We start from the raw sequence: 17,526 nt of genomic DNA, 5'->3' as shown, positions 1-17,526 counted from the left end.
AAACTTGAATTTAGTTTCTTTCTAATTCAGCTGCTTGCATGATTCTGTGTATTAATATAGTAGGTAATTGTACCACCATGTTGAAAGCAACTTGTCTTTCCAAAGCTAACCAATAATTGACATTACTCCTAATGTGGTATTATAAGAAAGATTAAATTCAATTTGTTTAAATCATTGTTCATTGCCAACAGTAGTTTCTTCAGATCATTGTAGTTTAAGTACTGATACCTTTCTACTCTAATGAAATTGTTTTGTTGTTGGGTTTTTTTCCCCTCTGCTGGCCAAATTTGTCTGGCATTATAACTATGCCAAATGAAATGGCCAGGAATTCATTTCACTATTTCTGGATTCAGCTGTTGCTTTCACTCGTCACTTCTGTGCTATTAGAATAATCAATTTCTTGCTTGTGTGTAAAGTTTTATGATCTCCCCCTACTGGCAGGTATGACTTGACATTTTTGCTTTAATCACATTACTTTTCTGTTGTAAAAATATTACCTTTTGCAATTAAATTTTGATAATGTTTCTGTAATCCATGCTTTATTTCTCCACATAATTTCTGTAAGTCTTCAATTAATGTTGCAATGAATCAGTTTTCAAGTGTTAGCATCTGTTGTTGACACATTTCCTTTTGTTCTGGTACTTTGAAAATAATTTTGTGAATAATTTTGCATGCTGCTTTCAATTTATTACAATTACAAGAAGTAACAAAGTTGGCTTTCAGTAACTTTTCTCTAGCTATATATATAATCTCAGTGATCCATTAAAATGGCCATTAGCCATTAGGAGAACCTCATAACCTTTAAGGCTCAAATCTTTGGGTATCCTTGTAGATAACAGGAATTATGTTTCAGCTTATTGAGGATGTCTTCACTGATTTTTTTTTTGAAAGGGAACTATTCTTTGTATTTCCTTTTGATATTTTTTGCCTTACTGCTCAGACTGCAAATAAATTTCTGTATTTCCATTGCAAAAAAATTAACTTTGAAGTTAAGTTTCATTTTTGTACTGCATTTGTTAAGTCAGGTCTTCTGTTTAGCAAAACTATTATAGCATGGTTTATCTTTTAAGAGATAAATGCTATAGATGGTCGAATTCTGCAAATGAAAACTGTGCTGGAAAGATGAGAGCTAGGCATTGTCTGTGGAGTTATGCCAATGTCCATTTTTCAGAATGTCCGTTGTTTGTCCTGTTGCTTGTTGGACAGAGTAATGCATCTAAAGCTAATTATTGGAAAGATCAAGCCTATCGTCTTCATTCCCTGTGCCTCCCGATATCTGATCTCATCTGTCTTTTTGACTATCTTCTTCCAATTCTGATTTCTTGGGCATTCCTAATTTCCCTTCATCTGTTATTGTCAACTTTTTTTTCTACTACATAAGTTTTGTCTCAAGATTTCAATTGCCTAATCCTCTCATCTCCCACTTCCTCTCTTGTTTGAAAGCTGCTTGGAAGTGTTTGAAAAGCTTAAAGGTGCCAATAATGCAAGTTCTTGATGTATGAGAGTAACATTAGTGATGATCAATCATGTCTGTCATTTACTGCTATGTTTCCTTTTTATTGTGTTTTGTTCTTCAAACTATAACTGAGATCAAACATGTTCCCTGTAAACATTACCACTTAATAGCAAAGAAAATATTTCACTTATCTCTATTGAGGGAGCAAGCATGTATGAAGTGCATATCTGTAATTTGGATGTCTCAATGTTAATGGAGCAATAGCTGCCCATCTGCTGTCCATCTCTTCTTTAATCCATCTCCAAGTATAAAAATCTTTTTCACTGTAGCTTTCCAGAGCATCCTGCTGATCAAATTATTGAATAATAATGTCAGATAGACTAACTGGTGTATTGTGAGACTAATCCATTCTTTGAAAACCTATATGAAATAATTGGATAACAATTGTTAAATAAGTGACTGGGCTGGTATTTGGTGTACAAATTTGTGGATGCAAAATGCAACGTGTCACAAGTATCAAAAATATAATATGGTTAGAGCTAGAAATAACCAACTGTCTCCCTGCCCCTGCTCCTCCCCCACTCTTACCATCTCTTAGGACATAGAATAGTACAGCACAGAAACAGATCCTCAGTCCACAATGTTGTGCCAAATTAAATAACAGGTCAAGTACTCATCTAAGTTAATCCCTTTCACCCACACAATTTTCACATCCCTCCATTTCCTTCACATGTATGTGTCTACCTAAAGTCTCTTGAATGCCTGTATTGTATTTGCATCCACCTATACTCAAGGCAGCACATTCCAGGCACCCACCATTCTCTGAGTGTTAAAACATCTTACCTGTGTGTCTTTCAATTTACCCTGTCTTCTCATATTAAATACTGGCTCTCTACTCCATCCAAGACTCCAGTAATCATGTAAACCTTGATCAGATCTCCCCTCAGCCTCTGCCAGTCTGATGAAAACAACACAAATTTGTTCAAACTCTCCTTATAATACATGCATTCTAATCCAGACAGCATCCTGGTAAACCTCTAATACATCTTCTCTAAAGCCATCCTTCCTATAGTGAGATGACTAGATGGCACTAATCTGAATTAGGAATCCCTGCTTGTTTTGAAACTACTTTTTTCCCAGTTTTTACTTACTGAAATTATTCAGGAGAGGTTAATAAAGGAACTATTTCAAGTATGTACCTCCCTATTCTTGCCTATTATTTCTAAGTTGTAGTTGACCAAAACTGGCATGGTATTAAAATCAGTCTTTTATATATTCCAGTGCCTGTCTTCTGTTGCCACTGCCTTGCAGTCTGGCTTTCTTCCATACTGTGAACCGGTATACCAGCGTTGTGTAAACTTAGTCCAAAAGACACTTTCACAAGTTATGGTAAGCGCAATGATGCTAATTATTGTCTCGGGATGCAACTTTCACAAGATATAGTCATTTGTTTCCTAAAGAAATTTTTAGTCATTCTTCTGCATAGAGTCAAGAGAAACCTCATACAGATAACCGTTATAAGATTTTGCTGACAAGGGGAATAATTGTACTGAATGATACAGCTTTGTTAAAAGAGGAAATTTCAAGTGGCAACAAAGGAAGTGAAATCTATACAGGTTGAGTACCCATTATCCAAAATGCTTGGGGCCAGAAGTGTTTTGGATATTGGATTTTTTTTGAGATTTTGGAATATATAATGAAATTGCTTGTGATCACCATTTCCAATTCTGAATTTATGTGCTACTGATCAGCAGTTTTTGTCTTACACTTGTTCATCACACATACGTGAAATGGAGACGCTTCTTTCACCCTTATTAGGGAGAGGGAGAGCCTGTGGTATGTCGAGTACCAGGTGAACAAGTAGTTTTTGGGATACTGCAAGTCTGTGTCTTTGCTGTTGCTTTGCACGCTTTAGTGGTCGGTGATGGGATGCTTTTTTTTTTGCCGGTGGGGGGAGGGGAGATGGTTGCTTGCTGCCGCTTACGCGCGGGAGGGAGGTGAGCTGGGGGGGCGGAATTTGGGGTTCTAACATTTAACTGTCATTCATTCCTTGGGGGCATTCCTCTGTTTTCATGGATGGTTGCGAAATAAAAGCATTTCAGGATGTATATTGTTTCATTTCTCTAACATTAAATGTACCTTTGAAACCCTGAAGTACTTAACAGTAAAAATTATTACATACCATTTAATGTAATGAAAATACTGTAAAATGTGTGCAGGGTAACAGAAACAGCACAACAGCATCAGAATACCTGAATCAGCTGTTGCGCAGCAAGAAACAATGGCAGGCTTTCACTCTACATCTATGATGCCCTGTTTTGGTTCAAATATTACAATACACTGTTCAAAATTCGAAGCCTATTTATTATCAAAGTATGTATACATTATACAACTTTTATGATTTGTCTCTTAACAGGCAGTCCTGAAACCCATGATAAAAAGACTGTCAAACACCTCAATGTCACAGGAAAAAAAATCAAATTGTGCAAACAATAACCGCAGGCAAATAACATTCTGAACTGAAGACCATAAAGAGAGTCTGAGACCCATAGTTCAGTGCAGAGCCAATTAAAGGTCATGGAGAAGCGAGTTGAAGCAGCCCAGTAGGGTGATAGTGAGAGATGATATCAGCAGAATTTTGAATCCATCTGGGTAGAGATTAAGAATAGTAAAGGGAAAAAAACCATTGGTTGGAGTTGTCAATTGGCCACCGAGTAATAGCGTTACAGTGGCACAGGCGATAAACAGTGAAATATCTCAGGCATGTAAGAATGGAACAGCAGTTATAATGGGGGACTTTAACTTGCACAGATTGGGTAAATCAAGTTGGTTGGGGCAGTCTTGAGGAGGACTTCATAGAATTCATCAGTTTTGGCTTTCTTGAACAGCATGTTACTGAACCTACAAGGGAATGTGCTATCTGAGATCTGGTCCTGTGCAATGACTGGTAAAATTGAGTTTATCATACAAGTGGAGGGTGGAATAGTTAAATCTAAAACCAGTGCCTCAACAGTGGAGACTGGGAACACAGGCTATATGGTGGGACGGTAGAGGAACAGTGGAAGTCTTTCAAAGAGATTTTTCTTGGTGCTCAACAAAAGCATATTCCAGTTAAAGCAAGGACGGTAAGGGTGGGGAGAGCCAGCCTTGGATAACTGAGGAAATAAAAGAAGGCATCAAACTAAAAGCTCATTCATACAAGGTCACCAAAGATGGTGGGAAACAGGAAGAAAAGGGAAATTTTTAAAAGCAACAAAGAACCACTAAACAAGCAATAAAGAAAGGGAAGCCAGATTATGAAATAAACTAGCACAAAACATAAAAATGGATAGTAAAAGTTTTTATTATTATATAAAGCAGAAAAGGGTGGCTAAAGTGAATGTAGGTGCCTTGGAGGACGAGAAGGGGGGAATTAATATTGGGTAATAAGGAAATGGCAGAGGCTTTAAATGGCTATTTTGTGCCAGTCTTCATGGTGGAAGACACGTCCAAAATGCCAGAGAGAGATGTAATGGATGTGATGATAGGCAAAAGGCAGGTAACGTTAGGCCAGTTAATTTAACATTTGTGGTTGGGAAAATGCTTGAAGCTATCATTAAAGAAATAGCAAGGCATCTGGAAAGAAGTGGATCCATCAGGCAGGTTCTGCATGGATTCAGCAAAGATGGGTCCTGTTTGACAAACTGACTGGAGTTCTTTGAGGATATAATGAGCACAGTGGATAGAGGGGAACAGATGGACATTATCTCCAGAAGGCATCGATAAGGTGCTGCATAAAAGACTTATCCATAAGATAAGGATGCATAGAGTTGGGGGTGACATATTGGCATGAGTGGAGGCTGCACCTGGAGTACCACGTGCAGTTCTGGTCTCCTTACTTGAGGAATGATATACTGGCTTTGGAGGAGGTTCACCAGGTTGATTCCAGAGATGACAAAGTTAGATTGAGGAGAGATTGAGTTGCCTGGGTCTGTACTTGCTGGAATTCAGAAGAATGAGAGGAGAACTTAAATAAAAAATATAAAATTATGAATGAAATAGATAAGATAGAGGCAGGAAAGCTGTTTCCACTGGTAGGTGTGACTAGAACTAGGGGACATAGCCTCAAGGTTCGGGGGAATAGATTTAGGACGGAGATGAGGAGGAACTGCTTTTCCCAGAGAGTGATTAATCTGTGGAATTCCTTGCCGATTGAAGCAGTGGAGGCTACCTCAGTAAATGTATTTAAGACTAGGTTGGATAGATCTTTGCATAATAGGGGAATTAGGGATTATGGGGAAAAGGCAGGTAGGTGGAGATGAGTCCATGGCCAGATCAACCATGATCTTATTGAATGGTGAGCAGGCTCAATGGGTCAGCTGGCCTGTTCCTGCTCCTAGTCCTTCTGTTCATCCCTCACCTCTGGCCCTGACCCCTGACATTTTCAATCTGGCCCCGCACCTAAATCATCATCCAAACATTGGGTTCATTTGCTTCAATATGCTCTGGGGTCTGGCTCCCTCTGATTTGGCCTGTACCCGAACTTTCCCATTCAGTGTGGCGCTTAAATCGTCATCTAAGTATCTGGTTCAGTTGCTTTGGTCTGCTCTGGAGCCCAGATCCTGCCACATTGATTTGCCTGTACCTGACCTTTCTAATTTGGCCCAGTGTTTAATTTGATCGAACTTCATGTCTTCTTCACTCTCAGCTACAAGCCCACTGCCTCGCCTCAGTTCTGCCACATCAAACTGCCTCCAAGTGCGTAGAGAAGTTACAGGCTATTATTTACTGTACCGTATTCGTATTTTGCTTGTTTTTTAGGTTTTAGGTGTTTTTTTTTATACCTTGCATAAAACCTAATCAACATCAGACTTGTCCTGGTATTAGATTTTCATTAGCGACGATGTTTGAAACTCATCAATGAATTACTCTGCTGCTTTGTGATCAGCAGATGCTTTGTCTTTAAGTTTTTAAAAATCTAATGCCATGCCTTTTCTTAAATTTCTGCAAACTTCAGCTTCCTGAATATTCACAATTACCTTCCATTTTCTGTTTGTCATGAAAATTTTTGCTTGTTTCACTTTCAGCATGTGTTTACTCAGGGAGCTGTGCATCACCTGGGAACCTTCCCAGCACATTGTGGAATTTTCCATTTGTGACATCATGTCAGTGCTCAGCAGGTTTTCAGATTTTGGAATTTAGGATAAGGGATACTCAACCTATAGTTGATGGAAAAATGTAAAATGTTATCAACAAGGCAGGTGGTTTAAACTGAGTAGCGTTTTACAATGCTCCATACTGAATGAAAATGCTCAGTACTTAAATATATGTTCCATAAATACAGTCGGCCCTCCTTATCCACGGGTTCCTTATGTGCGGATTCAACCAACCGTAGATCAGGAAAACCCAGAAGTTCTCTCTCCAGCACTCGTTTGAGCATGTACAGACTATTTTTTCTTGTCATTATTCCTTAAACAATACAGTATAGCAACTATTTACATAGCATTTACATTGTATTAGGTATTATAAGTAATCTAGAAATGACTTAAAAGTACAGGCAGTCCTCGGGTTATGAATGAGTACCATTCCTGAGTCCGTCATTAAGTCGGATTTGAAGTCGGAACTGGTACATCTGGTATTGTTTAGCGTCAGTTAATCAAATGTTTTTCTTAGTATGTAGTACTTTTTTTTTTACCTTTCCATGCATATAAAACACTTAAAGAAACATATGTATTTCAATAATTAAACCACTGCGTTGCTTAGTAATAATTGTAGCTTTCATCAGGGCAGGGCCTTTCACGTGCTCCATTAAAATTGTTCCGATCGTTGACCGACTGTAGCCTAACGCTTTTCCAATGACTGATGGAGTTTCATCTCTTTCCGATCGCTTTATTACTTCCACCTTATTTTCAATCATGATCGTGATTATTTTCGTGAACAGAAACACTGCGGATTCAGAGCTGCACTGAGACAGGTTAAATAAAGTCCGGGGTTCCGCTGGGCCCTAAGGTCTGCACTGAGACAGGTTAAATAAGGGACTTGAGCATCCGCGTTTTTTGTATCTTGGCGGGGGGGGGGGGGGGGAGTCTCAGAACCAATCCCCCACGGATAAGGAGGGCCGACTGTACTTGAACAGATTAAATTGATTTAGAATGAATAATGGCTACCTTTTAACTTAAAGCTGTAGTCAGCAAACATTGAAATGTTTTTGTAGTTGGCATCCTCATCTTTATTTAATGTTGTCTTTAATTTGATCTGATGGGAATTATTATTTTCCTTGGAATTTGAGAATTGTTAATCGAGGTCTTTTGACCTGTGGTTTAAAACATGGACACGGTGGAAGTAGAATGAATTTTGACAACGAGGTTGATTTAATTTCATATTTGTGTGTAGTCTTTGGATTGCATCTAGCATTTTTAAGCAAACATATTTCATTGTTCTGACCCAAGTTATTTTATTGTATTGCAGTTGCATGGCTCTCAACCTGATCAGTGTGAGGCGCCAGATAAAGATTTCATGATCGTTGCACTTGATTTATTGAGTGGCCTTGCTGAAGGTCTTGGAGGAAGTATTGAGCAACTAGTAGCACGGAGTAATATTTTATCGTTAATGTATCAGTGTATGCAGGTTAGTATTATTTCATTGCAACGGAACTAATCATAATGCCCAAAGAGAGAAACTGAAGCATAGGTTTTCTTTTAATTACAGGATAAAATGCCAGAAGTACGGCAGAGTTCATTTGCTTTGTTGGGTGACTTAACCAAGGCTTGCTTTCAGCATGTAAAACCATGCATTGGTATGTCATATTTTTGATTGTATATCTTTTTCATTGCTGAATAATATGAAATTTCAATTGGAAAACAATTACAGAAAATATCTTTAACTTACATATTTTGACTTTAACCTTTTGCAGCTGACTTCATGCCAGTTCTTGGAACTAATTTGAATCCAGAGTTTATTTCAGTGTGCAATAATGCTACATGGGCAATTGGAGAGATTTCCATTCAAATGGGTTAGTATTTGATGTATACGCATCAATCTATGGATTTGGTAAGAAATGTATTTGTAGAGTTGTAACTCAGAAGTTCTTAAACCTTTCTGTAATGTTTCTGGAAAAGGAATCCAAAAGTAATCACCATGTTCTTTCCATTTAGTATTGCATTTTCTTCTGCTTCAGTTTTTGATTTTTCATTATATGATGTTTTTGCTGATAACTGGCAAAACGTACTGTTACAACTGTGATGTTGCCATTGTGTGAATAAATAAGTTACACTTACAAACAAGTACCAGAACCACTAAGGGGGTCATTCAGCATCTGTGTAGGCACATTTCAAGTCACTGTTATTTCGTCAGCTAAGATTTGCTTAAGAATCTCTGGAATTTTCTGTTTCGGATCTCCAGAATCTGCACTCTCTTTTTACTTAAATTTCTCTGAACTATCCTCTATTTTAAATCGATGCTCTTGATTCTTTAATAACAAATAATTTTATTATTACCTAATTAAATGCTTTATTTTGCAGACAAATAGAGTAATAAAATTTTACCACCTCTGCATCAGTGATGCTTCCAAAATTATAGTATCTCCTCCATATTGTCTTAGAGAATTTACTGGATACAAAATGTTGATGGTCATAACATTGATAATTCAGATGCTTAAATTAATCCCAACCTTTGAAACACCATAGTTTCTTGATAAACCTATGTATGAGAAAGCAAATGATAGTCATCTCCCATCTCTTCTGGATTTGTGAATAAGTTATCGCTATGTTGAATGCTACCTGAAAGAACTATTTGTATGAGATCTGAGTGTATTCTGGATTTTAAAAAATCTTCAATGGCAGTATGACCACTGGTAAACCTTTCTTGGTCTTGGTTAGGCTCTTGATAAGTGGTTTAGCAATGTGTTGCTTGACTTTATCATCACTACTTGTTCCAGGTGGGTTTGAATGCTATTGGTATTCTACACATTCAGCTCACTGCATTAAGCTTTAATGGAATTGGTTATTTGGGACTGCCATTCTCCCTACTCACCCATGTCCTTGGTACTTTTCCAATGTATATATTCCCATTTTGTTGTTCTTCCAAAACCCAGTTGGATCTACTTTCATTAGACTTCCCTTCAATCAATTCATCCACCTGTTGACCTTGAATAACAGTGATAGTAACTCAATTATTAGTGGTTAGTCAACTTTGATTGCATGTTCCCTATGAGTGCCTGCATTTGTTAAAATTTAATGTTTTCAGTAACTGAGCATGTCCAAAAGAAAGGTTGGAGAGGACATTAGAGTGCAAGTTGTCATGACCCTTGTGTGAACTGATGACAGAGCTATGACAAAAAAAATGGCAATTGGTTTATTATTGTCACGTGTACCAAAGTATAGTGAAAAACTTCTGAAGGGTCTCTGTCTGAAATGTCAACAGTTTACTCTTTTCCATAGATGATGCATATCCTTCTGAGTTCCTCCAGTATTTGGCAGGATTTCTAGCATTTGCAGATTTTTTCGTGTTTGTGAAAAGCTTTTGTTTGAATTCCTCCCACACAGGTAGTAAAAGGGAAAAGGAGAATGCAGAATAAATGTTACAATTGCAGAGAAAATATAGTGCAGGTAGACAAATAAAGGGCAAGGGTCCTGGCAAGGTAGAATGAGAGATCGAATTAGTTTTAGTGCAAAAGTGGTTGATTCAAGAGCCTTATAACAGCGGTGTGAGAGCTGTCCTTGAGCCTGGTGGTACGTGCTTTCATGCATTTGTATCTGGCTTGAAGAGGATAACAGGTGGGAGGGGTCTTGGCTGCTGTTGCAATGCACTAGGAAGTATAATAGAGGGGAGACTGGTTTGTGTGATGGACGTCTGTCTACAAGTTCTTGCGGTCTTGGACAGAGCAGTGTCCATACTAAGTGTGATGCATCTGGATCAGATGCTTTTTATGGTGCATCTATAAAAGCTGATAAGAGTCTTCAGAGATATGCTGAATTTGCTTAGCTTTCTGAGGAAGCAGGATGTTCCAGTTTAATTGACATACACTTATTTTTCTTCCTTTTGTCCTTCAAATGCCATCTCCTGAAACAACTGTGTTGAATATCAATTAGCCTGTTAGCTCTTCATTCAACTATTTTTTTTACTAGGGATTGAAATGCAGCCTTATGTTCCATTGGTCTTGCCCCAGCTGGTGGAGATCATCAATAGGCCTAACACACCAAAAACATTACTGGAAAATACAGGTAACTCAAGTAATGATTTTGTAGCATAACTTGTTAGGTAGATTGCTCAGCAAGTATATTGTAAGAGACTAAATATTTTTATGGTGGACAAATGAGCATTAACCACGTCTCTTGTGAAGAAAATGTCAATCTGTTGGTAACACCCCAGACTTGGTTTGATCACTTTGTTTCAGTTTAATTATTCTTTACAGGGTTATCCTATAGTCGAGGGTTCTTTGAGCCTATCATTAAATATGATTTCACTATTTAATAGATAGTGAAATGAATCATTACAAGCATCAAATTTAGATCAAAACATCAAGCATCAAAAGTTGTTATAAAAATTTACAAATCTGTTCTGGGGGAAATTCTAGCCGAATGTTTTACTGCCTAAATAGCATACCAAATTTGATTAAATTCACATACTTCAAAATATTACATTAGATTGAGGCTTGTAAGGACATGATTATTAGAATAAGCTTGTGGATTTATAGTTGGGCTCATAGTTTACGATTATAATAAAACCAAATTATAATAGAAAGTTATGTGGAGACATTTTGGATTTGAATATCAACCTATGTAAGATTTTAAATTATTATTTACTAAGATACAAAATGTTTTTATGTACAAGGTGCAGGCATTTCATGCAAGGCCAACATTTATTGTTCATCATTTGCCTTAAGGTGATTATAACAGTTGTGTAGCCATTTTTAAATATGATGCTGAGAATCACAAAGGCTAGCTAGATTCGGTAAGCACAGCAAATTTTTTAATGAATACTAGTGAACCAGATATGTTTTTTAAATCCATTAACATTAATATCTAGTTTAAAATCCAGATTTATTTAATAACCAAGTTCCCAGATTTCTTGGGCAAAATTTGAACTAATATCTCAGTAATATTTTTCCCAAAGGCCATACATTAATTTCCATATACTGTTGGATTTTCTTTCTTTTTAAATCTTTTTATTAATTTTCAATCAAACATAAGAAGAAAAACAGCAAATACAGAGAGCTTGAGAGTACATAATTAATAAGGCTGGAATGCAAATACAAACAGTTAATAACCCAAATATAATAACCTCCCAAACTCATAGCGTATTACAAAAAATGGAAAAATGGGGGGGGGAAACCCCAAAAAACATTAAAAAAACAGCTAACCTAACCAACATGAGCTATTGTATCATATCAGGTATACACAGTAGTGTCAATAACTCCACACCTCTATCCAAATAACTAAGGGTGATAAGAAAAAGGTTCAGGAAAGGTCAGTTTAACTCGTATGAAAATGTTGAATAAATGGTCTCCAGGTTTCTTCAAATTTGACCGAAGGGTCAAAAATGACACTTCTAATTTTTTCTAAACTCAAACAAAATATAGTTTGGGAAAACCATTGAAATCTAGTTGGGGGATTAAGGATTTTCAATGGCAAATTGTATCATTAGGACTATGGGCTAGGATGTTTCCTGCTTATGAGTTTTCCTGTATTAGGAAAGCTGCTATGTATGCACTTGATATTTCAGCTATAATTATAATCTGCATTTATTAAGTGGAACAATTTGTGATTAAATGTAATTAGAATATATGTATCTAAATTTCCTACGTTTAAAATATCTCGCATTTTTTGGCAACTTGGTGTGGAGGAGGGGGAAGAAAGCTTAAACTTGTGTGGCACATTAAAAACCTTAGTATCTCCCAAAAGCAATTTAATACCAATAAGTATTTTAAAGTGTAGATATTGTTGAAATGTAATTAATCTATTTGCATTTGTTTTGTACAGAACTTGCATCTGACATGGAGTTCATTTGACTCCTTTAGCATATATCTTTTGAAAGTTATGTTGACATTTCCGACTTCATTGATGGTTAAAGTTCCTAGAATAGGGGAGCTGATTTATAAGTTTGTTCCTCTTGGCATATATGCATTATTTGGGTTCTTCAAATTAGTAGATGGGGTGTGCTATAAGACACAGTATTTGCACATTTCACAGCAGTAAATGTGAACAAAATGTTGTATGTTTAATGAAGGATAACTGATCAATTCTTTACCTGAATATACAGTGTGTTTCAAAGTAAAATAATATTTTTTCCCGCAACTTTTTGTGTAAACAGGTGAACCTGTTTATGGGGAGTGAGGGGTTTCATTCTTAGAAAACAGTCCCATGTTGTGATTTTTCTATAATGTGAAAACGAGTCATTTGAGCATGTATCAAGCAGTGAGAGTTGGAAAAAAAAATAAACTTGTTGATTTATTTACTTTCTTTTACACAAATTTCATTTTCTATCTCAAGTATTTAGGCATGATTTGTGAATTCTGCAAAAGTAAATTTCCGTTACCAAAATCGCCATAACATGGGGTTGCATTATCAAATTTTAAATTATTTTTGATGTATCAGCCAATCATAAAATTTATCAGCTGTCACTGTTTTCTTGGTTCCTGCATTTCTTAAAAATACATTAAAGAATCTAATTCGGCCTTTCAATGATAAAATAATTTTTTTATAAGTTCATAATCTTAGAAAGATATTTGTTAACTGTTTTAATCAGCTGAGTTTTGTAAAGACCATCTCCATACAGTTTTGGGTATTTTTTGGTGGAATGTGACAGTGTACACAATTTGATTGCTAAGTCCAGCAAAAGATACAGTCTTACATGTGCAACGTGTATTTTGCACAATGCAAGTTTAATTTCAATTGGCATACCACTTGGTTTGATCAGTATATCCTACATTGAACTTTATTTTTGAATGAACATTCATCTGCTTCTCTGCATGTCTCATCAGACTGTTCATGATTGCTTGTTTTAATGAGAATGTTGCATAGTTTGTGTCTCTTAAACATAGGTTTCCCTCCTCTGCTTTATATGAATCTGCTGGATTTTTGTAATGTCCTTGTAGTTAGCTTGGATTAATCCTTAAACCATTACTTTTTTCTTTCGAAATGATAACTTTACGTGAGTTTGAAGGGGAACACTTCTAAAACACTTTTTCTTTTTTATTTATTTTGGAATTATGTAAATGGATACTGTAGAGCCTTTTTAAAAGGATATGAGTTTGAATTGAAGAAAAAAAATCATGTTTTCAAATTTTTATGCTGTTTTGAGTAAAAATATTTACCACCAGTAAACAGGAGTTTTATTGTAGTCTTTACATCATTTTTAGGGGTAGGTACATTTATTTGCAACAATATATTAAATGCTATTGCCAATAATGTAATTTCTAATTTGAAAGCTATTTTCCATTGGAATATCAAGAAAGATTAATTAATCATTCATTGCTATTTAAGTTTCAATGTTTTCCCTGCTTAGTTTAAAATAGACCGACTAAGTGTTTAATAGCACGAAGCCTGTGGGCAAGATTTGATGATGGTGTACATTTACCTTTCAGTTAAGTAAAGTTTCAGTATGTATTGAGTGAAATTCATAGTATAATAGAAAGAGCTGAGTATGTTGAAATGTGTTAGTAGGTTTCAAGATGGTAGCAGACCTCTGACTTAATAATAAGGAAAGCTTGAAGGATGCCCAGTAACATTTAAAATTATTGTAAATGATGTGCAAACACTCAAATCTTAAGTATTTGCTAAAGTAGCCTTTTTTTATGAGTAAGATTCAACTTTTTTTTTAGGTGGTTACTCTTTGTTCAGTTGAGGATTAGTTTAAAATTCAGGTGTGTTTTGGGAGTGTTCCTCTAACGTGTTTTTTTTTAATTTTTTTTAAAGATTGCACCATAACCTGCCTCCCTTTACTGGGTGGTAGTTAATCTAATAATCAACACAAAAAGATGATCTTAATTTTGTTATCATACACAGATTCTGTTGATTTCTGTTTCTGAGTTATTTGTTGTTTTTTCTTTATTTTTCTCCTCCCCCTCATTTGCTCATGTCTTGGTTGGCGTTTGGTGGTGTATAACCGTGATTGCGTTACCGTAGCAATAACAATTGGTCGTCTTGGTTACGTTTGTCCTCAAGAGGTGGCCCCCATGCTACAGCAGTTTATAAGACCCTGGTGTGTATTATTCAATCTTTATTTAATTCATTTTCCTCTTCACTCTTTCTCTATCTCTTTTCACTTATAGCAATAGTTTTCAGTTGATTGCAAATTCACAATCCTTAACCATTGCCAACCATGTGACTAATCTTGTCCTATCAGGTTTGTGATTTTTCAGTAGCACTGTCATATGTATAGTTTTTTGTGGCTAACAAATATCTGATGCATGGGATAAGATTGTCACATGCTTGCTGTGTTGAGAAGCTTGATTATGAACATTTAAAAAGCATTTTAAATTTATTCACCAGAATGATAAATGCATGCAAAAATTTTGTTTAAAAAATAAATCTCAGTTGGCTGAGAAATGTGTTCTGAAGTTATTAATTTTAAGGTCAAATCTTATGCTTGCAAACTGTGAAAGTCCATGTTGTATTATAAAACATATAATACAGCTTGTATGAATACCTGCTTGTGTTCCACCTTGTCGTTTGGTCAATCATTTGTCTTTCACACGCTGCTTAGAATTGAATGGCTAAAATAAATCTTATATAAGTGAAAAATTGAGTTCTGACAGAGGGGGTATTGTTGCAATGATGGATTAACTGAGGTATGAAATTCAATAAAATGGAATTTGTTTGAAGGTGTTTGATGGAATAATTAAGTTGCATAGTACATAACACAATCTCATTTTTACATTATTTTAATTCAGTAACTTGTCTTCATTTGTGAATTTATTAATGAATTGACATAAGTATATATTTCCAAAATGAAATGAAATTCCAACAATTTTTCAAGACTGAGAATTACAATTTCATTGATTTACTATTCCCAGGAAAACTTAAGAGATCAGATTGTGCTCACAAAGTGCCATTATTCTCTTGATGACAACTGTCACATTTGTAATGTAGGGAATTCAGCTGTTAAATTAATAGGACCATAAACATAATTCCATTAAATGCCCTGGATTTGTCACATGCAGTGCCTTTGTGCATTGAAATATCTATAATTAATCTCTGTTTACATACGACCTTTTTAAAAACTATTGAACAGGTGTACTTCACTACGAAACATAAGAGATAATGAAGAGAAGGATTCTGCTTTCCGTGGCATTTGCAGTATGATAGGTGTCAACCCAGGAGGAGTTGTGCAGGTGAGAAATTAATTATTACAAACCCAAATGCTAATTTACAAACTTTTCAGAGGTGTTTCTGTTGAAGATTTAAAAATTGACGTTAGAAGTATTAACATTAAGTTTGTATTTTTGAAGTTGCAACTTCCTCCTTGAACATAAAGTGAAATTACTTTCAAAATACATATTGTTTGTAGTATCCTCATTTCATGAAGATTTAAGTTGTTTGCATAATAGTTTGCTAATAATTTTGAATGCTGTATTTGATTTGAGCAAATATGAAACTTTAAGATTAATCACGATTTTATGTACTAATACCAAAACACTGCTACTTTTTGTCCAAGTGGAATATATTTCAGCCTTTGATTTCACTGGAAATGTCTGTGCCTGAATAGCAGATATGCATAAGGATAGAGCAACAAGGTTATAGACCTAGACGGTATGGCAAACCCCATAACTCCACAGACATTTGAATAAGAAACTTTTAAATTTAGCCCAGAGATATTTGAATATTTGTAACACCCTCTAGTTCTATAACCTTGTTGTCTTAATACCACTATTGGCAACCGAACCTGGACCAAATCCAGTAACTTGGTGATGTATACCTGTTCGGTTTACACAACCATAGTTTTCTTTTGTAGAACTTGAAAGGGAAGATGTGTGAAGATTGAAATAAGATGGTCCTACCAAAGTGAGATTGAGTGAGAGGTGGTTGTGTGTAGGAGTGCATAGGAGATGGGGTCTGGTTTGTTCTCTCTCTCACCCTCACAGTAATCAAGTTTTCGGTGATATTATTGGCAGTGCACTAAACAAACAATAGAAGTATTCAAGTTAGACAGATAGATTTGATGTTCATGGTCCCATTTGAGAATCTACAATGGAGTTTAAAGCCATGTTCACTTAAATGTGGCATTCAATATTTCTGCAAATTTTTTTTTTAAGTTGTTTCAGGTTGCACTTGCAAGGCTCAAATTTCTCTTATTTTGGCTGATTTTAAAAACCAGTAAGCAGTCTTCCTGGGAAATTCACACAAAATGCTGGTGGAACGCAGCAGACCAGGCAGCATCTATAGGGAGAAGCACTGTCAACGTTTCGGCCCGAAACGTCGACAGTACTTCCACCGATAGATGCTGCCTGGCCTGCTGCGTTCCACCAGCATTTTGTGTGTGTTGTTTGAATTTCCAGCATCTGCAGATTTCCTTGTGTTTGCTTCCTTGGAAATTGTTTTTTTTCTTTGGTTTTAAAGCTATTTGCTAGCAATCCGTGTGAATTCACTTATTTCTGCAATATCCTTAAAGGATATTACACAAATGTTTTGAAATACAGAAATTGAGTATATGCTTATCAGATTTTGTATGTGGGATGCAATGCTTAATGGTGTGACATTAGTTGGTCTGAAGATTAAGAGTGGGATGAAAAAGGGGTGATAAAACTTGTTCACAATTTTGTTAAAGAATGAGGGACAGCCTAAGCTAGCCTGCATGCACTATTGATTTGCCATTTTTGTGGCTTCCAAAGTAGGATAATTTACCACAGAAACTTAAACCAAAACGCTAAAAAAAGCAGAAGGAAATAGACATTAGTAATGTATTGTTCAGATTCAGCTTAGTTTATTGTTATAGATCAAGATACAATGAAATTTCTTGCTCATGTAAGGCTTGGAATAAACAGTGTACATAGAACAATAAATACAGAATGTGCTAAAGAGCAGAATGGTGCAAAGATCATAGTGCAATCTGAAGAACTGAATTGACTTTATTACCTACATCCTTCACATACA

At 35.8% G+C, this 17,526-nt stretch overlaps 1 protein-coding gene across 2 annotated transcripts in view; it reads left to right on the top strand.

The window, feature by feature from the left end:
* tnpo1 (transportin 1) overlaps positions 1-17,526 on the top strand; it is a 148,067-nt gene that overhangs the window by 120,192 nt on the left and 10,349 nt on the right. Inside the window, exons 17-23 of one of the 2 annotated variants that reach the window (XM_073048327.1) lie at positions 2,738-2,845; positions 7,904-8,062; positions 8,144-8,231; positions 8,349-8,447; positions 10,561-10,656; positions 14,560-14,635; positions 15,668-15,767. In XM_073048327.1, the coding sequence (XP_072904428.1) occupies positions 2,738-2,845; positions 7,904-8,062; positions 8,144-8,231; positions 8,349-8,447; positions 10,561-10,656; positions 14,560-14,635; positions 15,668-15,767 (726 nt within the window). The remainder of the gene's footprint in view (positions 1-2,737; positions 2,846-7,903; positions 8,063-8,143; positions 8,232-8,348; positions 8,448-10,560; positions 10,657-14,559; positions 14,636-15,667; positions 15,768-17,526) is intronic. The other variant, XR_012099241.1, reaches the window with a different exon arrangement.

Source organism: Hemitrygon akajei, chromosome 6, assembly GCF_048418815.1.
Source record: "Hemitrygon akajei chromosome 6, sHemAka1.3, whole genome shotgun sequence".
Classification (NCBI taxonomy): domain Eukaryota; kingdom Metazoa; phylum Chordata; class Chondrichthyes; order Myliobatiformes; family Dasyatidae; genus Hemitrygon; species Hemitrygon akajei.
This window is presented reverse-complemented; position numbering and strand designations above follow the sequence as displayed.